We start from the raw sequence: 21,253 nt of genomic DNA, 5'->3' as shown, positions 1-21,253 counted from the left end.
ACCGTAATCCTCGAAAGACATGAACTGGAGGTGGCCTTATGAAGCCAGTCTCCCCTGCCTTTAACGCTGCATTTTTATATCAAAAGCGAAGTCTGGGGCACTTCCCGCCCACTTAATTAGCCTCATTAGCGCCCGTCCTACAGCCAGCAGCTATCTTTGGATAGTTCTGTAACTCGGCGTCTGTTCTTTCTACTCCCGCGGAACATCTGAGGAAGCGGGTTCTGCCCGTGACGCTCCCAAGCCTTCACAATTCTGTGCGTCCCTCACGTGCCACTTGCTTTTAATCCCGCTTGGTTCGCCTTCCCCTACTCAGGCAGCCCCTGAAGGAAACACAGAGGCCGGTTTGAAATCAAGAGCTTCGTTTACTGGACCGACTGGCTTTGCATCCCCATTGGGCCCGATCCATTCAGTGCACAATTCCGGCTTCGGACTCTCTTCACAATTCATTTCTTGCCCGCAAGAAAACAAAGAGATAATAAATAGAAAGCGTCTCAGGACGGGGCGGGGGAGGGACCGGACTAGACTGTACGTGTGTTGGATACGGGGGCGCGCGTGCGTGACATAGATCCCCCGCCCCTTCCGGACCCGGTGAGTCCCCGGACAGGGAGGCTGCAGAGAGAGACACGAGGCCCTGGTCCCCTTTGGCTCTGGGGCGGGGGAGTCGGGGGCGTGGGGAATGCTCCGGCGGCCATGCATGGCTGGAAGCCCTGGCGGGCAGGGGAGGGGATATAGCAATCTCTATTTAAATTCCATTAAAATAGACTATTTTAAAAAATTAGTGCTAATAGTTATAAAACCCCCCCGGGCAGAGCCAGGTGGGCGGGGGCAGCTGGGTGGGTGTCTGGGCACCGGTAGCCGCCTGGTGCGCCCACAGGACCGAGAGGGTGGCCTGGCTTTCAGACACAGAAACGGGGTGTCGGGGGCTGGGCGGCCCTCCTGCTTCTCCAGCCTCGGGCGGCCCCAGGCACCGCACCCTGGCAGGGCACCGGGGGGTGCCCCCACCCGGCTTCCCTCCACACCTTCCTGCCTGGCCCGGGGACGGGGGGGGGGCTGGGTGTGGCGTGGGCACTGCGCCCGCTGCCCCACAGGAGCGGTGACAGAGCCCCCAGCGCAGAGACCGAGGGAAGATGGCTACGTCTGTACCTGCGTGGGGGGGGGGGGGGCTTTCCCAGGATGCTTTGCAGCCTCTCAGCCAGCAGGTGCAAAGGGGTCCTGGGGAAGCCGCAGGTGGGGGGCTGGTTCCTCCCCAGAACCGGCGCACCGGGTTCCGCTGATGGCTCTTTGGCACCTGGCCCAGATCCCGCAGGGGCTGGGGTCCTGGCGGGCGCCTTCCTTGCAGAGGGGCCGGCGGGGGCTGGGCCGGGGGGCTCTCCCGCCTGGCAAGCCTGCTCTGTGGCCGGCCGCGGGAGGCTGCGTGAGGAAGCTCCCTGCACCCTCACAGCAGGGCCCCGGGAGGGAGCGCGGGCGAGACGGGGCCGGGCAGGGTCTCCGAGCCGGGCGCGGGGCCCAGGAGGAGTGCAGGAGGAGGAGAACGGAAGAGGCAGCCTCAGCCCTGCCCCCGGCCCGGGGCCTTGGCCCCCCGCCCCCCAGCAGCCGCGCGGGGCTAGATGACGTGGCAGCAGTTGAACTGTCCCAGCGACAGCAGGTTGTCCTTGGAGCTGGGCCGGATCTTGAAGGCCAGCGCCTTCTCGCACAGCGGGAACTGCAGCAGCCGGTCCCGCAGGTTGGCGCTCTTGCTTTTAGCCGGGTCCAGCTTGATCACGTTGTCGGCCGCCGCCTCGCCGCCGCCGGGGGCGCTGTCCGCGGGGGGCCGGGGGCAGGGGCCCGTCTCCGGGGGCCCGTCCGGTCGCCGGGACTCGTCTTCCGGAGCGGGTGGCCCGCTGGGCATGGCGTGGAGGCTTCCTCTGCCCTGGGCTCCGGAACGCCCAGCAGAGCCTGCCACGGGGCCCTCGCCGGGCCCAGAACACAGGTCCACGCCCCCCCCACGCTGCTCCCCGCCGCCCCCATCCTCCACCGCAGCGGTGTCCTCCTCCGGCCCCGGGCGGCCGTCAGCCTCGCGCCTCTCTGGGCCCTCCCGGAGCTCGGCGGCCCCCTCTTCGGCCGGGCTCCCCCCAGGGAGGGGGTCTGGGGCGCTCCCCCCACTGCTGAGCCGGGCCAGGGCCTCCTGGGCCGCAGCAGGCCTTGCCGCCTCTCGGGGGCGACCCGGCTCGCTCCTGGGACTCGGTGCCCTGCTGAGGGGCGACGGCTGCCCGCTGGTCCCCGGGCCCTGCTCCCAGAAGCCAGGCTTGGCAGCCCCCAGGCTCCTCTCCCCCTTACTGTGGGCCCCGGCGCCGCGGCCGAACAGCAGGGAGACCCTGGAGCTCTGGAAATCGCGCATTTGCTCTTGGTTTAAAGAGGAGCTTCTCCTTCCCACGGCGCTGGCCTTCCCCTCGTCCTCCTCCTCCTCCTCCTCCTCCTCGCAGATCTGCTGCAGGGCCGGGGCGCTCTTGGCGATGGGGGCGTCCGCCAGGGCGGGGCTCAGCAGGGCGCGGACCAGCTGCCCGTTCCCACGCAGGCCGGGGGGCGCGTCGTGGTCCCCCAGGGCAGAGAAGGAAAGGGGCTTGCCCTCTCTTCTCCCGGCATCCTCGGGGGCGGGGGGCCAGGGGCCGGCTGCCGGCCAGTCTGGTGTCTCTGCGAAGGACGAGAGGTCCCGGGCGTCGCCCGCGACGCTGAACGGGCCCGACAGGGCGGCGCTGAAAGAGAGAGGGGCAGGCCCGGGGTCAGGCCCGGGGTGGGAGCTGCCTGCTGGGAGCAGCCCTGGGCCAGGGCACCCAGCGACCCGGGGCCAGCCGCAGCGTGGGGCCGAGCCGGGGCTGGCGGGGGCCGGTCCTGTCCTGGCCACGCAGCAGGAACGTACGGACCCTACAGGCGCTGTCGCGTCGCAGCCCCCCCCACGCCCCGGGCGGGGGCTCAGGGGGAGGGGGGAGGGGCTATATAACCCTCCCTGTAAGAAATCTGAGTGTGGGGTGGGGTGGGGCTCAGGGCAGAGGCTGGTAATGGGGGAAGGAGCAGGAGTCAGGACAGGATCTTGGGTGTGAGGAGCTCAGGGTAGGGAGCTGAGGGCAGGGGGGGGCAGGAGTCAGGGTGGGGGGTGAGGAGGGGCTCGGGGTGAGGGGGGCAGGAGTCAGGGTGGGGGGTGAGGAGGGGCTCAGGGTGAGGGGGGCAGGAGTCAGGGTGGGGGGTGAGGAGGGGCTCAGAGCTGGGGGGGCAGGAGTCAGGGTGGGGGGTGAGGAGGGGCTCAAGCTGGGGGGGCAGGAGTCAGGGTGGGGGGTGAGGAGGGGCTCAGACTGGGGGGGCAGGAGTCAGGGTGGGGGGTGAGGAGGGGCTCAGGCTGAGGCGGGCAGGAGTCAGGGTGGGGGTGAGGAGGGGCTCAGAGCTGGGGGGCAGGAGTCAGGGTGGGAGGTGGGGGGGCTCAGGCTGGGGGGGCAGGAGTCAGGGTGGGGGGTGAGGAGGGGCTCAGGCTGAGGGGGCAGGAGTCAGGGTGGGGGTGAGGAGGGGCTCAGAGCTGGGGGGCAGGAGTCAGGGTGGGAGGTGAGGAGGGGCTCAGAGCTGGGGGGGCAGGAGTCAGGGTGGGGGTGAGGAGGGGCTCAGAGCTGGGGGGGCAGGAGTCAGGGTGGGGGGTGAGGAGGGGCTCAGAGCTGGGGGGACAGGAGTCAGGGTGGGTGTGAGGAGGGGCTCAGGCTGAGGGGGGCAGGAGTCAGGGTGGGGGTGAGGAGGGGCTCAGGCTGAGGGGGGCAGGAGTCAGGGTGGGAGGTGGGGGGGCTCAGGCTGGGGGGGCAGGAGTCAGGGTGGGGGTGAGGAGGGGCTCAGGCTGAGGGGGGCAGGAGTCAGGGTGGGGGGTGAGGAGGGGCTCAGGCTGAGGGGGCAGGAGTCAGGGTGGGAGGTGGGGGGGCTCAGGCTGGGGGGGCAGGAGTCAGGGTGGGGGTGAGGAGGGGCTCAGGCTGAGGGGGGGCAGGAGTCAGGGTAGGGGTGAGGAGGGGCTCAGCGCTGGGGGGGCAGGAGTCAGGGTGGGGGGTGAGGAGGGGCTCAGGCTGGGGGGGCAGGAGTCAGGGTGGGAGGTGGGGGGGCTCAGGCTGGGGGGGCAGGAGTCAGGGTGGGGGTGAGGAGGGGCTCAGAGCTGGGGGGCAGGAGTCAGGGTGGGAGGTGAGGAGGGGCTCAGAGCTGGGGGGGCAGGAGTCAGGGTGGGGGTGAGGAGGGGCTCAGAGCTGGGGGGGCAGGAGTCAGGGTGGGAGGTGAGGAGGGGCTCAGAGCTGGGGGGGCAGGAGTCAGGGTGGGAGGTGAGGAGGGGCTCAGAGCTGGGGGGGCAGGAGTCAGGGTGGGAGGTGAGGAGGGGCTCAGAGCTGGGGGGGCAGGAGTCAGGGTGGGAGGTGAGGAGGGGCTCAGAGCTGGGGGGGCAGGAGTCAGGGTGGGGGTGAGGAGGGGCTCAGAGCTGGGGGGCAGGAGTCAGGGTGGGAGGTGAGGAGGGGCTCAGAGCTGGGGGGGCAGGAGTCAGGGTGGGAGGTGAGGAGGGGCTCAGAGCTGGGGGGGCAGGAGTCAGGGTGGGAGGTGAGGAGGGGCTCAGAGCTGGGGGGGCAGGAGTCAGGGTGGGGGTGAGGAGGGGCTCAGCGCTGGGGGGGGCAGGAGTCAGGGTGGGGGTGAGGAGGGGCTCAGAGCTGGGGGGGCAGGAGTCAGGGTGGGGGTGAGGAGGGGCTCAGGCTGAGGGGGCAGGAGTCAGGGTGGGGGTGAGGAGGGGCTCAGCGCTGGGGGGGCAGGAGTCAGGGTGGGAGGTGAGGAGGGGCTCAGAGCTGGGGGGGCAGGAGTCAGGGTGGGGGTGAGGAGGGGCTCAGAGCTGGGGGGCAGGAGTCAGGGTGGGAGGTGAGGAGGGGCTCAGAGCTGGGGGGGCAGGAGTCAGGGTGGGAGGTGAGGAGGGGCTCAGAGCTGGGGGGGCAGGAGTCAGGGTGGGAGGTGAGGAGGGGCTCAGAGCTGGGGGGGCAGGAGTCAGGGTGGGGGTGAGGAGGGGCTCAGCGCTGGGGGGGGCAGGAGTCAGGGTGGGGGTGAGGAGGGGCTCAGAGCTGGGGGGGCAGGAGTCAGGGTGGGGGTGAGGAGGGGCTCAGGCTGAGGGGGCAGGAGTCAGGGTGGGGGTGAGGAGGGGCTCAGCGCTGGGGGGGCAGGAGTCAGGGTGGGAGGTGAGGAGGGGCTCAGAGCTGGGGGGGCAGGAGTCAGGGTGGGGAGTGAGGAGGGGCTCAGAGCTGGGGGGGCAGGAGTCAGGGTGGGGGTGAGGAGGGGCTCAGGCTGAGGGGGCAGGAGTCAGGGTGGGGGTGAGGAGGGGCTCAGAGCTGGGGGGGCAGGAGTCAGGGTGGGAGGTGAGGAGGGGCTCAGAGCTGGGGGGGCAGGAGTCAGGGTGGGAGGTGAGGAGGGGCTCAGGCTGAGGGGGCAGGAGTCAGGGTGGGGGGTGAGGAGGGGCTCAGGCTGAGGGGGCAGGAGTCAGGGTGGGGGTGAGGAGGGGCTCAGAGCTGGGGGGGCAGGAGTCAGGGTGGGGGTGAGGAGGGGCTCAGAGCTGGGGGGGCAGGAGTCAGGGTGGGAGGTGAGGAGGGGCTCAGAGCTGGGGGGGCAGGAGTCAGGGTGGGGGTGAGGAGGGGCTCAGGCTGAGGGGGCAGGAGTCAGGGTGGGGGGGCTCAGGGCAGGGAGCTGGCGGCATGGGGGGCCCCAGCGCACCGCCCTCCCCCGGCCGGGCGCACCGCCCCACGTCCCCCTGGGCCCAGCCGGCTGGAGCCTGCGGACAGGAGCCCAGGGGATTTGGGCCTCGGCCACGTCCCAGCGGGGCCTGGCCCCCCCATCCCCTCCCAGCGCCGGGCCGGGCCGGACTCACCTGCTCTGCACCTGCTGGGCCAGGTTGTAGACCAGGCTGAGCTGGTGGCTCTGCCGCTCCTGCTTCTCCCGCAGGATGCGCTCGGCCAGCAGGAAGTAGGTGGCCGTGATGTGGTTGTAGCGATCGGCCTCCAGGGCCCTGGGGTGCAAGGCAGAGGTGAGAGACGCCCCCGGCAAAGCCACCCTGCGAGCCCCCCACGCACAGCACCACTGCCCCGGTCTGCAGGGGACCCCGTCCTGTTCCAGACCCTCCCTGCTCCCCCAGTCTGCAGGGAACCCCTGCCCCAGCCCCCTCGCTGCTCCCCCAGTCTGCAGGGAACCCCGTCCTGTTCCAGACCCTCCCTGCTCCCCTGGTCTGCAGGGGACCCCTACCCCAGCCCCCTCTGTGCCCCCCCAGTCAGCAGGGAACCCCCTCTCTGCCCCAGCCCCTTTCCTGCTCCCCCAGTCGGCAGGGAACCCCCTGCCCTGCCCCTTCCCAGCCCCCCCTGCCCCAGCCCCCTTCCTGTTCCCTCAGTCTGCATGGGACCCGCTGTCTGTACCCTCCCTGCTCTTCAGGGAACCCCTTGTCCTGCCCACCCCTTGCTGCTTCCCTGGTCTACAGGGGACCCCTACCCCAGCCCCTCTGTGCCCCCCCAGTCGGCAGGGAACCCCCTCTCTGCCCCAGACCCCTCCCTGCCCCCCCTCTGCAGGAAGTCCCTGGCGCTGCCCTCTCACGTCCCAACGAGCAGCTGCCCCAGAGGGGGGTGCTGCTAGGCTCCTGCCCAGGGTCCCCGTGGGTTGGGGTCAGCGGCCCAGCCCCGCGCCCCCGAGGGCAGGGGAGGCCAGGCCAGGCCCAGGGCGCCCGCCCGGCACTCACTCCTGGATGGCGTCCCGCTCCGCGATGCTGCCGCACGTCATGGCCTGGATGATGATCTCGTGCTCCTCCTCGGACACGCGCTTGTGCGAGGTCAGGGGCAGCAGGCAGCGGCTGGCGGGGGAGGGGTCCACGCCCTGCAGCCAGGGGTGCGCCTCGATCTGCGCCAGGGAGGCCCGCCGCTTGGGGTCCCGCTGCAGCATCCTGCCCACCAGGCTGGCGGAGAGCAGGGAGGCCGAGTCACACGCCAGCCGCGCCCCAGGGAGCCCGGCCCCGGGTTCCCCGCCGGGTAAACACCCCCGGACCCCGCAGCCAGTGTGCCCCGGGAGCCGGGCGCTTGGGCGGCCACTCAGAGATTCAACGCCACCCACCACCCGCCCGCGTCTCGCCGGGGTGCACAGCTCACAGACCTCGGTGCTCTCTGCGCTCTCCCCCGAGCGGCACTGCCCTGGCTAAGGGCCAGGCACCATCGATTGCCCCCTGCCCCCGCGGCTCTGTGATGGGGCAGGCTGGGCCCACGGAGGGGAGGGGAGGGGCGCGTACTCAGAGCACTGCGCGGACACGCGGGGCGGGGCGGGGGAGGGCAGGCCGGGCCCGCGGAGGGGAGGGGAGGGGCGCGTACTCAGAGCACTGCGCGGACACGCGGGGCGGGGCGGGGGAGGGCAGGCTGGGCCCGCGGAGGGGAGGGGAGGGGCGCGTACTCAGAGCACTGCGCGGACACGCGGGGCGGGACGGGGGAGGGCAGGCTGGGCCCACGGAGGGGAGGGGAGGGGCGGGGCGGGGCGGGGGAGGGCAGGCTGGGCCCACAGAGGGGAGGGGAGGGGCGCGTACTCAGAGCACTGCGCGGACACGCGGGGCGGGGCGGGGGAGGGCAGGCTGGGCCCATGGAGGGGAGGGGAGGGGAGGGGCGCGTACTCAGAGTACTGCGCGGACACGCGGGGCGGGACGGGGGAGGGCAGGCTGGGCCCACGGAGGGGAGGGGAGGGGCGGGGCGGGGCGGGGGAGGGCAGGCTGGGCCCACAGAGGGGAGGGGAGGGGCGCGTACTCAGAGCACTGCGCGGACACGCGGGGCGGGACGGGGGAGGGCAGGCTGGGGCCACGGAGGGGAGGGGAGGGGCGGGGCGGGGCGGGGGAGGGCAGGCTGGGCCCACAGAGGGGAGGGGAGGGGCGCGTACTCAGAGCACTGCGCGGACACGCGGGGCGGGGCGGGGGAGGGCAGGCTGGGCCCGCGGAGGGGAGGGGAGGGGCGCGTACTCAGAGCACTGCGCGGACACGCGGGGCGGGGCGGGGGAGGGCAGGCCGGGCCCGCGGAGGGGAGGGGAGGGGAGGGGCGCGTACTCAGAGCACTGCGCGGACACGCGGGGCGGGACGGGGGAGGGCAGGCCGGGCCCGCGGAGGGGAGGGGAGGGGCGCGTACTCAGAGCACTGCGCGGACACGCGGGGCGGGGCGGGGGAGGGCAGGCCGGGCCCGCGGAGGGGAGGGGAGGGGCGCGTACTCAGAGCACTGTGCGGACACGCGGGGCGGGACGGGGGAGGGCAGGCTGGGCCCGCGGAGGGGAGGGGAGGGGCGCGTACTCAGAGCACTGCGCGGACACGCGGGGCGGGGCGGGGGAGGGCAGGCCGGGCCCGCGGAGGGGAGGGGAGGGGCGCGTACTCAGAGCACTGTGCGGACACGCGGGGCGGGGCGGGGCGGGGCGGGGGAGGGCAGGCTGGGCCCGCGGAGGGGAGGGGAGGGGCGCGTACTCAGAGCACTGCGCGGACACGCGGGGCGGGACGGTGTAGCGACAGTCCATGATCATGGTCAGCGTCTCGCTGTCGTTGGCCTCCTGGAAGGGCGGCTGCCCACACACCAGCATGTAGAGGATGACGCCCAAGCTCCAGACGTCTGCAGAGAGAAGGAGACGTGGAGAACTCAGCCCAGCGCCGAGGGGGGGAGCTGCCTGGAGCGTAACCGTCCCCCCCCCCACTTTATGAAACTGCCTCATGCACACAAACATGCATCGCGCCGAGATGCTCTGGACAAAATGCTCCGTCGACACTGCAGCCGTTGTCGGCAGAGCCAATGCAAGTGAAGCGCTCATTAGCATTTCTCGTGCTCTCATTTGCATCATCTCTTCCGATCCGTTTTGCGAAAGAGGTTTTTGCGCAAAACAAACCGCCGCGTAGACGGGCAAAAAACCCTTTCGCATAAGATCCTGGACGCCTGCTTTTTGGAGGAATCAGGGTTCTTGGGCAAAAGGGGTTTTTTGGTACAAAATGGCCCCGTCTACACGGCGTTTTTTGCGCAAAATCCTTTTCCGCAAAACAGATTGGAAGAGACGATGCAAATGAGTTCGTGAGAAATGCCAAAGAGCACTTCCTTTGCATTGTCTCTGCTGACAGAGGGTACGTCTACACCACAGCGCTAACTCGAACTAACTTAGTTCTAATTAGTTAATTCAAACTAAGCTAATTCAAACTAACGGATCCAGACTAAAAAACTAGTTCAACTTAGCGTTTTGCTAATTCGAACTAGCATGTCCACATTAAGTGGACCCAGAACCGGGGTTAAGGATGGCCGGAAGCAGTGCCAGCAGGGCATCAGAGGAGGACTTAGACCGTGGAGCTGCTGCCTCAGGCTAGCTGAGGGCTGCGCTTAAAGGGACCCGACCCCCACCCCGGACAGACAGTTCTCAGGGGTGCCCTGCTTGCAAAGCAGTCCTGGCTTGGAGTGCCCTGAGTGCCCACACTGGGCACATCGCAGCACTCGGCCATCAGACCGGTTGCACCTGCCGCAGGCTGCCATCTGGGAAGAGGGGGCAATTGGGGGGCTGCAGGAGAGCTTCCACCCCGAGAAGTCCGCAGAGCCAGCCCAGTCCTCCCCATCGGGGGCTCGTACCCCATTCCTCCCTCACCTCCTTCCACTTACCCCTCCCTAGCCCCCTTTCCTGATGTACAAAATAAAGAAAACGTGTGGTCAAAAACAGAATCTCTCTTTATTGAACAAAACTCGGGGAGACTGGGAAAAGGAGGTAGGAGAGGGGAAGAGAGAGGGTGGGAGAGGGGAGGGCAACTACAATGATTAGGGGTTTGGAACAGGTCCCATATGAAGAGAGGCTAAACAGACTGGGACTTTTCAGTTTAGACAAGAGGAGACTGAGGGGGGATAGGATAGAGGTCTCTAAAAGCAGGAGTTGGGTGGAGAGGGTGCATCAAGAAAAGTTCTTCATTAGTTCCCATAATAGAAGGACTAGAGGACACCAAAGGAAAGGAATGGGTAGCAGGCTTCAAACTAGTAACAGAAAGTTGTTCTTCACAAAGCAAAGAGTCAACCTGTGGAACTCCTTGCTGCAGGAGGCTGTGAAGACTAGAACTAGAACAGAGTTTAAAGAGAAGTGAGATAAAGTGATGGGTCCATGGAGTGGTATTAGCCAGGTATGAGCCCCCTGACGGGTAGGGGTCTGACCAGCTGATTTTCCACGGAAGGGTGGAACACAGACACAAAGAATTCCGGCCTAAAAAGGGAGGGGATTTAAGATGCAAAGTGTTTCCGTCTTTTGTCTTTGGCTGGCATGGCCCTCCCTGGGGAATGAACCAGAGACCCCCGGGAAAAAGATCTGCCCGGCTTGGGGGTTTAGCTGGGATAAGCCCCGTTTTAAGGTTCGTGGGTACAGAACTGGGAGTGGTAAAACTAGCACTGCATTTTCTGGGAGTTTGAGTTTGCAACCTACTTGGCTCGGCCTGTTCTCACGTATTGCCACTGAAATCTGACTGAATGTATCACCATCAAGCCCAGTGTCAATAACTGTTCCCCAGGGGAGCGATCCTGGTGTACCTCCTGCTTTCATTGTTAAAGGGGGCTTGCCGGAATGGTTTAGTTGGGGTTCTGATCCCAGTGGTTTCCTGGCAGCTGGGCCCAAAACTGCCTTCTCCGGGGGGGGGGGGGTGACTCAGCTCTGTGCCTTGGCTGGGGGAGACCAGGGACCTGGCTGTGAGGAGCCCCAGAGAGCAAGGGGTCAAGTGGCGGTGGCTTTGTCAGCACCCCAGGAAGCACCTCCAAGGGGGCCGTGCCTGGCCCCCGTCACAGACGCTGTTCCTCCCCTGCTCACATCACACACGCAGAGAACAAGCCCAGGGCCAGTGTAACACACACACACACACACACACACACACACACACACAGAACAAGCCCGGTGCTAGTGTAACACTTGGGGCCGTTTCCTGCAGCCTGTTACCACACACAAATACACACACACCCCAAGTCTGGTGCCAACACACACACACACACACAAAGCCCCGTGCTAGTGTAACACCTGGGGCTGTTTCCTGCCGCCTGTCACCAGGAGGAAGCCACAGCTTCCTGCCCTTTGTTGGCAGCCTCTGGCCAAGGTGCTCTGCAGCCCAGCTGGGTGGGGAGGGACCCTGGGGAAAGGGCTGGAGGGCCTGGCAGAACTGGGGAGCGGGGGGCAGTGGGAGGGGGGGGGCAGTGGGAGGGGCCCCTAAGTCGTGCCTTCCCCCGCCCCCGGGCGCAGCAGAGGGGCTGAGCCGTGCTCCAGCGATGACCCGTTATTTAGAGCAGGGGCCGTCTCGCCGGGCGGGGGGGGGGGCGGGTGAAGCCGGCCAGGCCCCGGCGCGAGCAGGGGGGCGAGCCGCATGGGGCAGCCAAGGGGACGGCTGGGGGAGCTGTGGGGCAGCACGGCCTGTGAGGGAGCGTGCCCGGCCCAGCTGGTGAGGCTAAAGGAGCAGGGATTACGGGGCCCTGCTCTCAGGGCTGTAAGCTGCTCAGCGGCCCTGGGAAAGCGGATTGTGGCAGCAGGGGACGAGGCTTGGCAGGAGGGGGCAGCACAGGGGGACGGGGGGAGGCAGCCGCGTCACAGACAGGGCCAGGCCCAGGAGCCCAGGCTCTCGGCGCACGGCTCGGAGGCATCTCTGGCAGCCAGGCTCTGGGCGAGGGCCCGGCCCACACCAAGGCGCCAGGCTGTCCACCCCGCCTGGGAGGGAATAGAGAGGAGGTGGACACACAGGGCCTGCCCTCACTCCAGCCCCTGTTGGGGAACCACCCCACAGGAGCAGAGAGAGAGTGGGAGGGAAGGGACTGTGGGGGGCACCATGGGGCGGGAGGCTCCCTGCCAGTCAGGGAGGAGCTGTGGGGGGCACCATGGGGCGGGAGGCTCTGTGCCAGTCGGGGAGGGGTCATGGGGGGTACCATGGAGCGGGAGGCTCCGTGCCAGTTGGGGAGGGGCCGTGGGGGGTACCATGGGGTGGGAGGCACCGTGCTAGTTAGGGAGGGTCATGGGGGGGTACCGTGGGGCAGGAGGCTCCGTGCCAGTCGGGGAGGGGTCATGGGGGGGCACGAGGCTCCGTGCCAGTCGGGGAGGGGTTGTGGGGGGCACCGTGGGGCGGGAGGCTCCCTGCCAGTCGGGGGAGCAGGGCGGACAGAGCAGTCCAGGTCCCAGAGAGAGGGAGAGCCGGGGCTGGTTCTGTTGTTCCAGGCCTGTCACCCTGGACTCAGTCTCCTCCCTTCAACGTGGCCCCCCCGCCCCCCAGCCTGGCCGCAGCTCAGCCTGCCCCTCTCTCCCAGGAAGGTGCCCGTGCTGGCCCACTAGCATGGACCCCTGCGCCCTCCCCATGGGCAGGGTGCCCGGCCGGCCGACAGACTGTCAGGGCCGTGCTGGGCTGGGCTGGCTGCCGAGCCGGCCTGTGGAACAGGAAAGGCCCTTCCTGCCTCCGCCCGGCACAGAGTGTTCCCAAGCACGTCCCTGCCCCGGCAGCCCCAGGGACCCCTCCAGTGGCCCCCTGCCAGGAGCCCTGCCCCCATCTCCCAGCTCACCCCACCCCTCCGGCCTACAAGGAACGGGGGCCCGGGCGCACCAGGACTCAGGGCCCCCTCCTAGGGGTGCCGACAGGGCTCCCTTCCCCCACAGAGGCAGGGTCCCCCGCCGGACGGCCTTGGAGCGGGGCCGTGTGGACACGGGGGGCTGGAAAGCAGCAGGCCCCATTCCCGTGGGCAGGGCCCCAGAGCAGTCAAGCTGGGAGCTGCCAGCCAGGGGGCGCCCAGGCAGCTACCCCTGCACCCTCATGCCCGGCAGGGAGTTGGGGCGCGGGGCGGAGAGGAGCAGGAGTCAGACAGGGCATGGCCCACGGCGCCAGGCATCATGCCAGGACGGGCACCGCAGCCCTGGCCCTGGCCCCAGCCGCCTCGCTTCAACATGCTCCTCCCCAGCCTCACCGCACCTCCCCCCACAAGGGGCAGCGACACCCTTTCCCAGAATGCCCCGCTCCACCCCCAGCGGCGTGATTCCGGGTGGGGGTGGGACAGCACCCTCCCGGAAACGACATCCCTCATGCTGTGAGGTCACACGTGGGCGGGGCCACCGGGGGGGCGGGGCCACCCCGTTCCAGGATGTGCCCGCAGCTCTGGTATTCCAGGCGCATGGCAGCAGCCTCCCGAGGTCACCCCCTCCTGGCGCCCCAGCTGGGCCCTGTGTAGCTAATGGCCTCAGGGACACGCCGTCACTAGGAGACAGAGATTGTCCTGGGGCCGACCCGGATCCCCTGCTCTGATATCAGCCCAGAGCACCCACTCCAACCCTGCACCGCACACCCGGCTCGGCCCTGGCCGGCGGCCAGAGAACGCACCACCAGTGACGCTCGGGGCTGGGCACGTCACTGAACATGGAGATCCTGGGGCGCAAGAACTGAGCAGAGAGGGTCTCAGAGGCACATGCCCCCTGCCCATCCCCAGGCCTGTGTCCCCTGCTTTGGGAGCCCCCTCCCAGCCAGGCTGCCCCCCACGGCCGCTGGCTTCCCTGCATGGCTTTGCAGCAGGGCAGCGCGGGCTGAGCAGTTGTGAATTCTTCTCTTGGGGGCGACGCTGCTTTTGAAGGACATTAAGGGTTTATTCTGTGAGACTTAGGCCAGGTCAGTCGCAGGAGACAACCCCAAACTAAGGTACACATCTCCAGCTACCCGAATAGCACAGTTGGAGTTGACACACCATGGCACTACCACGGCAGGGGGGTGGGGGTCGATGGGAAAAACTCTCCCATCGACTCCTCTGACAGTTCTCCATCCAGAGGAGTACCAGAGCCGAGGAAAGTGCAATCCGCAGTTGATTTAGTAGGTCTTTACTAGACCCACTCTATCGACCCCTGGGGAATCAATCCCCAGAACGCCGATCTCCTGGGATGTGTAGACAAGGCTGAAGTCAAATGCTTTACTGCAGTCCAATTTGGTTAGATCCACAGAGCTGTACCAACCAAACTGTGATCTCATTAAAAAAAAAAAAATCAGCTTTGTTTGGAAAGGCATTAGTTATGCTGCCATCCTTACGAATTCCATCCCACCTCAGCCTCCGCATGATTTAGCATGGGGTCTACGTCAGGCTAACCGGTTCCGTCGTATCCCAGGTCACCATATTCCCCTTTCTAAACAGCAGCCCAACAGTAGCTTTTCTCCAGGCCTCTGCAACCTCCTCAGTGTTCCAGGGTTTGGTGAGAGCGAACATCAGTGTCTCAGACAGCTTCCTGGCTTTTTATATCTCTAGTTACAAGTCCTCTGCTTGTGCAGATTTAAGGCTTTACTACAGCAGCTGCTGGGAGGCATTCTCCCTGTTACTACTATAACAAAAAGAATTTCATTGCCCCCTGGAGCCATGAATACTTCATCCAGCTTCTTCCCAAGCACACAACACAAATGTTTTCTGAACATTTCTGCTCTATCTGTGTTCTTATTGACAAGTTTATCATCCCCACCTCTTGTTGGACTGAGACCACTGCCATGAATTCTGTTGTCCCGGATATATTAAATACTTCCTTCCTAATTTCTTTAATCTATGCACCATAGATTTTTCATTGATACTTTTAGCTTCCCTTATCAATTGTCTGCATTTCATAAACATTAGTCATGGCATCTAGGGATAGATAATTCTGTTTAATTAGTTAACTGGATAATGGATTAAATGGGGGTGGGCAGAGAGAGGCCGCTCTAACCCAGCTGGGTTTGAGCAGCCCCCTCTGCCAGATGTGGCTGGGTTAGAGCCCCCCCTCCCCTCCAACCTGGCTACTTCCAGCCCCACACATGGCTGGAAGAGGCAGCCCCATGTGGAGGCCTGACAGAGCTGCTCCCTGGGTACCGGGAATCTGGTTAAACATTAACATCCCTAATTGCATCAACTTTCCATATACCATTGCTGCTTCCACCTTTCCTTTGAATCCGTTTTTTTTAAACGGAAGAAACCTTCTTTCATGGGGGTGGAAACATAGTTGTTTAGGCATCTGGTAAAACATTGAACAGCTCCCAATTAGCGTTCATCTTTTGATCCATTTGGTCTCTCCCCCACCCCCGCACAATTTTGCTCCTGATTATTTTCAGTTTGGGGAACCTGGCCATTTTCAGCAGCAAGCACCCACAGTCCTGGAAAGGACTCTAGTCTGCTTGAGCAGGAAAGATAGATTAGACCGTGACGATTTGCACCTAGCCAACAGCTAATTTCTAGGCCAGTGATCAGCTCTGTACCTGTCAGGAGGGGAGATCCAGGACCTAATACTTTTGTGGTCCTGGAAATGATAGCTGATTAATGCCAAGGATGCCCAATTATCATTCACATTTGCATATGTACATTATTTCCTCCCATTCCGGTTTCTGCTCATGATCGCTTCCGTTCTGAGAAGCTGGCCTTTAAAAGAGCCAAGTGTACAAACTCCTGGAATGGGACGACATTCTGTCCACACCTAGCCAACAAAATTAAGCCACGATGGCTTAAACCTAGGCTACCCTCCCATTTAATTCTATGCTCAATTCCCATTGGCCTCTGCCACAGACCCCGCCTTGCGACACATCGTTAATGCGCTGACCCAGTCAACATCCCTGCCCCTTGGAACTGAGCTGTCAGTCACTAGCGCAGGGGGCGGGATCGGAGATTTCCAGACCACGCCTCTTCTGCTCACTCTGCAATTCCCCAGCAAGGTGTATCCAGTGACTTTCAGCATTTGACTCCTCCCGCCAGAGCTGAGTGACACCTCTCCTAGCCAATCGCTAATTCCTTGCTGGTTGCCAGGGTTGCAGTAGCCTTAGGGCTCCGCAGATGCAATGGGATGCTTCCCTCTGACTCAAGGGGGGCTGCGAGGGGACGTCCATGAGATGCTCAGATCCCGGGCTGACTGGAGCCCCATACGCAGTGGGAACAGGCAGCCTGCATGCCCACAGGCACAGAGCACTCGGACTGGCAGGGCCCTCGAGAGGCAGGACCCAGTACCAACTCTAGACCAGTGTTTCTCAACCTTTTTTTTTTTTTATAAAGTACCCCTCTTTAAAAAAAAAAAAAAAAAAAAAAAAAAAAAAAGACAAGTACCCCCAGTATCTGCAGTTTTCAAACACACCATTTTTTTCTACCATTGCAACACATTTGTTTAAACAGCTTAATCGTAGCCGGGCGGGCGATGAAATTTTGGGTTGTGAGTTCAATCCTTGAGGAGGCCATTTAGGGATTTGGGGCAAAAATCTATCAGGGATGGTACTTGGTCCTGCTGTGAAGGCAGGGGGCTGGACTCAATGACCCTTCAAGGTCCCTTCCGGTTCCAGGAGATAGGCAATCTCCATTCATATTATATTATATTAATAAAGCGCTGTAAAACTGAAAACAAAAATTCAGTTTTCTCCAAATTTCAGTTGTGTTCACGTACCCTCCCCCCCCCGACTTCTCTGGAGTACCCGAGGGCCCTCGTACAACTGGATGAGAAACACTGGTCTGTCTAACCTGCTCTTACAGATCTCCAGTGACGGAGATTCCAGAATCTCCCTGGACAATTTATTCCAGTGTTTCACCACCCTGACAAGCAGGAAGTTTTTCCTAATGTCCAACCTAAACCTCCCTTGCTACAGTTTCAGCCCATTACTGCTTGTTCTATCCTCAGTGGCCAAGGAGAACAATTTTTCTCCCTCCTCCTTGTGACACCCTTTTAGATACAGCCACGCCCCGACTTACAAACATACTGACTTCCGACCATCTGTACTTATGACCAACCTCCCATTATCCCCATTATAATATTTTTGAGTTGAGAACCGTGTACGTCAAGTTTTTTGAACAGCGTGGGCAGTGCGTTTAAGGGTATTTCCAACTAACGACTAAATCGAGTTACGACCAGGTGTTCGGAATGTAACCTGCTCGTAAGTTGGGGACTGCCTGTACTTGAAAACCTCTATCATGTCCCCTCTCGGTCTTCTCCTTTCCAAACTCAACAAGCCCAGTTCTTTCAGCCGTCCCTCATCGCTCATGTTCTCTAGACCTTTCACCATTTTTGTTGCTCTTCTCTGGACCTTGCCCAATTTCTCCACATCTTTCCAGAAATGTGGTGCCCAGAACCGGACACAAGCTGGTGGCATCTCTGGCCGCCGATCCCCAGCCCTCAGCAGCCCAAGCAAGCCGGCGGGGCCCAGAAGCAGACGGCCCCGGTCACTTACCTACAGCCGGGGCGTCGTATTCCTCCCCCAGCAGGATCTCAGGGGCCGAGTAGGCCAGGGAGCCGCAGCTCGTGGTGAGCATCTTGCCGGGCTGGAAGCGGTTGCTGAAGCCGAAGTCGGTCAGCTTGACCACGCCCTGCTCCCGGAAGAAGACCACGTTCTCGGGCTTGAGGTCGCGGTGCACCACGTGCAGCTTGTGGCAGTAGGAGATGGCGTGGACGATCTGGGCGAAGTAGTGCTTGGCCCGCCCCTCGGCCAGCCCGCCCTCGTGCCGCATGATGTGGTCAAACATGTCGCCGCCGTCCCCCAGCTCCAGGATGAGGTAGAGCTTGGAGTGGGTGTCGATGACCTCGTAGAGGCGCACCACGTTGGGGTGCTGCACCAGCTTCATGCAGCGCACCTCCTGCAGCAGCTGCCCCGCCGCGCTCACGTCCAGCTTGCTCTTGTCGATCACCTTCACCGCCACCTTCTCCCCCGTGAAGACGTGCCGCGCCAGCTTGACCACGGCGAAATGGCCCTTGCCCAGCGTGCGCTCCAGGTCGTACAGGCCGGCAATCTTCCCTTCGTAGCAGCCCTTGGCCCCGGCCATGGCTGCACTGGAGTGTCACAGCAGGGCAGGCATCGGGGAGGCTGGGAAGAAGAGAAGCTACTGAGCGCAGGAGGCACCAGCTACCCCTCCCCCAGCCCAAACACCACTGAGCGCAGGGGGGCACCAACGGGCGCGCTCAGCTTTTCCATCCACGTGCGGAATAATTTTCTGTATGTGCGCCAAGTCAAGTGCAAATGTGCACCACCAATAGACTCACCAAACCTAGCGGTGGGCTCTCTGCTAATCTGCTCGGCGGCACGTGAGTCTCTCCTGAGTGGTGCACAACCCACAGCTTATAGGGACAGCGCTGGGCACCCCCCCCACCCAAACATCCCACTGAGCACAGAGGGCACCAGGCAACCCCCTCCCAAATAGTCCACTGAGCACAGGGGGAACCCTGATGGGGGAGGAGTTGTGCACCAGGAGCCCCCAGCCCTACATCCATCCATGTGCACAGCTCCCTCCCCACAGCATCTTTGGCCACACTCGCCCAGAGGGAGCCTGGCTCTCACACATGCCCCGTGTGGCTGGCAGGAGCTGTCTAGGGTCATGAGAACAGCCAGACTAGGGCAGCCCAACGGTCCAGCAAGCCCTGTAGCCCAGAGGTCTCCAACCCTTTTGAGCACGGGATCTGGAGTGTGAGGGGGGCTCTGAGCTGCTCTTGGGACAGGCAGTTGGCATGTAGGAGGGGTTCTAGGTGCAGGGTTCTAGGTGCAGGCTCTGGGATGGCGTTTGGATGCAGGGGTGCTCGGGGCTAGGACAAGGGCTTGGGGTGCACGAAGGGTTCATGACTGGGATAGGAGTTGGATGTGGGCTCCAGCTGGGCCCTGCTGATGGCTCCTGGGTGGTGGCCTTCGGCCTGGCCCGCTCCCTAAAGCAGCCGGCAAACTCCCTCCCAAGCCCTGTTGTGCCCCTCACTGCTGTGGAGACGGGACACAGAGTGGGAGGGGGCACCTTGACATCAGCACCCCCCTCTCCTTCCCCTGCCCTGCACAGACAGCAGGAAGCTCCCAGTGGGAGGGGCAGCTCCAGGCCAAAGGGCAGGAGGTGGGCAGCTGAAGCGCTGGCACTTGATGGCCTCTTGGCCAAGCCAGTCAGGATCCCCTGTCAGATGCTCCAAGATCGACCAGTGGATCCCGATCGACTGGTTGGTGACCACTGCTGTAGCCAAAGCCTGCCCCGAAGGAACGATCCGAACAGGTGAGCCAACTATCACGTGGCCCAGCCCCAGCCGTCCACCCCTCGCATCCGGCAGGCCGACACGGTGACTCTGCCTGGCCAGTAGCCACCGCCGGGCCCGCCCGCCACAAACTCAGCGGATTCTCTTTGGAACCCAGTTCTGGTTTTGGCCTTCCCCACATCCCTGGGCAACCAGTCCCGCAGGCCGGCTGGGCACTGAGTGAATGGCCAGGTGACCCCACGCCACTGGCACTGGGCCCCTACCCTGATTGGACCAAGCCAGAGCTCTTGCTCCAGGCTCCCAGGGGTCACACCTCCACTCCCAGAGCCCGGGGCCTCCTCTCCTATAAATCCCCAGCCAGCCCTCTGCACACGTAGCCACGCTCGGCTGGGATTTCCAGCCGCTGCACAGCCTGGCACCCCAGTGGTGGCCCCCGCCTGTCACCTGGAGCTGGCGCCCAATGTAAGGGAGGCACAATGGTGGCTAAGTGCCACTGGGGCAGGGGAGTGTGCAAGGACCCCCCCATCCAGTAACCCGGCATGTTCTTGCTCCAGCTGCAGCCCATGAGGCCAGCACGCTGGCTGGCAGCAGGGGGCCAGTCCGCTCGGTTCCAGCTGCTGGTCGCACCAGTGAGGGTTGGGGGCTTTCAACATGTTCCCCAAACCACCCCAGGCGTTCTCAGGCCCCTCCACCAATGCCCCCCCGCCCTGACCTGCAGCCCCCTTATTCCAGCCCTGCCTGCCCCATGTACGCTCACAGCTCCGCCCTCGCTCCCCGCCGCATGCTGACCTGCAGCCCCCTTGGCAGGCAGGGCAGCGAGGGCTTTTCAGATGCTGGGCTGGGGGCTGGCAGGCCAGGAAGGGCACCCTGGTGCCAGACAGATCAGCAAGGCCTGGGCTGGAGGGAAGGGGGGGGTGTTCACAGGCCCAGGGTCTGTGCTTGGAAGTCCGGTGGTTAGTGGAGGGAGGGGCAGTTGCACCGTACCCTGAGCTCCGGCCCCCCAGCCGTGGTCAGGCACAGCCGGGGGGCCCTGGGAGAGGAAGGGGATTCTGCGCCCGGGGAACGCCGCGCAGGGCGGGCCCGCGGCCTGCGGATGCTAGCACGGCTCCCCAGGCTGGCAGCGTGCCCATGTTTCTCTGGCAGGCTCCCTGTGCGCATGGTGCTGGTACACACCGCACACGCTGCGGGGCGGGGGGGGGGCTTCCTGGCAGCCACCAGCTGATTTCCCACTGCAGCGCCCTGGGCTGCCGCGGCCTCCATCATGCCTGCAGGGCGGCGGGGGTGCAGCACCCTCTGGCAGGATGGGCCCCCAACTATGGGTCAGGGCCGAGTGGGCGGGACTTGGCCAGGAGCCCGGCTAGGAAATGAAGGGCCCTGGGGCCAGCCAGGCAGTGCCAGTGCCCAGCCAGCCCCGCCCCGCTCCGTCCCCCCCCCGGCCAGCAACCCCCACCCCTGCGCTCAGCAGGATCTCAGCCCTGTCAGCCCCCAGAGCCCGCTCCGATCCTGCGCTAGCCCGGCCCCCCCGCCGCTGCGGCCCGGGCCGCGCACCGTCTGCGGGCAGAGGGTCCAGAAACAGCAGCAGCGCAGATCCCCAGGGCCGCGCAACGCAGGGCAGCTGGCGCAGCAGATCTTTGGGGCTGGCTGGGTTGCCTGCAGCACCATCAGGGCAGCACCCCCCCCCCCGCGCCTGCTGCGCGCCCTCGTGCCAACTGCGCGCTCCCCACGGTGCCAATTGCGCGCCCCTTACGGTGCCAGCTGCGCGCGGCCCTAACTGTGCCAGCTGCGACCCCCCCCCCCCCCCCGTGCAAACTGCGCCCTGCCCCCGCGCACAGTGCGCGGCCCTCAAGGTGCCAGCTGCGGGCCGGACACTTGACGCCCCCGCAGCGCCCGGCGGGGCCCGACTTACCCGGCTCCCAGCGGCGGGTCGGGCTGTGCCCGGCGCCGCAGGGCTGGGCAGGGTCCCCGCGGTGACGTCAGGAGCCCAGCGGGCGGGGGGGCGGCTCTTAAAGGGGCCGGCGCGGTGGGGGCTGCAGCGGGCGCTGGGGGTCACTGCGAAGGGGGGGCGCGATCTCCCCTCCCGCTGGCGAGCGGCCGCCTGGGGGGTCACGAGAAACCGCGGCAGCTGCTCCCCCCGCCCGCAGGCTCCGTTTGCAAACCGGGACACGTGGGGCGGCCGCAGTGCAAGCCCCGCCCCCCACAGGCACCTCGGGGGGGCTTCCAGGCGCCTGGGAGTCCGCGCTCGGCTGCCCCAGAGCCTCAGGCACTGGCAGCGCCTCCCGGGACTTCCCGCTCCCAGCCCCACGGC

General features: G+C 65.0%; 1 protein-coding gene across 1 annotated transcript; it reads right to left on the bottom strand.

The window, feature by feature from the left end:
* Window positions 1–342: 342 nt before the first annotated feature.
* Window positions 343–21,085, bottom strand: LOC142831113 (uncharacterized). Its single transcript, XM_075940561.2, has 6 exons — window positions 20,855–21,085; window positions 17,180–17,809; window positions 8,483–8,624; window positions 6,743–6,955; window positions 5,888–6,025; window positions 343–2,732 (listed from the first exon to the last, which is right to left on the bottom strand). The coding sequence occupies exons 2-6, from the start codon at window positions 17,766–17,768 to the stop codon at window positions 1,604–1,606; spliced, it is 2,211 nt and encodes a 736-aa protein (XP_075796676.2). The 5' UTR covers window positions 17,769–17,809; window positions 20,855–21,085; the 3' UTR covers window positions 343–1,603.
* Between the last annotated feature and the right edge of the window lie 168 nt (window positions 21,086–21,253).

Source organism: Pelodiscus sinensis, chromosome 12 (genome assembly GCF_052426305.1).
Source record: "Pelodiscus sinensis isolate ZL-2025 chromosome 12, ASM5242630v1, whole genome shotgun sequence".
Lineage (NCBI taxonomy): Eukaryota > Metazoa > Chordata > Testudines > Trionychidae > Pelodiscus > Pelodiscus sinensis.
Note: the sequence above shows the minus strand (reverse complement) of the source record. Positions and strands in the feature narration are given on the sequence as shown.

Bases quoted from the DNA above. Each gene is read 5' to 3' on its own strand.
- LOC142831113 (XM_075940561.2), bottom strand. From the start codon at position 17,768: ATGGCCGGGGCCAAGGGCTGCTACGAAGGGAAGATTGCCGGCCTGTAC. The intron at 6,956-8,482 runs GTACGCGCCCCT...GCTCTCCGCCAG, and splicing joins GTGTCCGCGCAGTGCTCTGA to CCTGGTGGGCAGGATGCTGC. The intron at 6,026-6,742 runs GTGAGTGCCGGG...CTTGCACCCCAG, and splicing joins GAGCGGGACGCCATCCAGGA to GGCCCTGGAGGCCGATCGCT.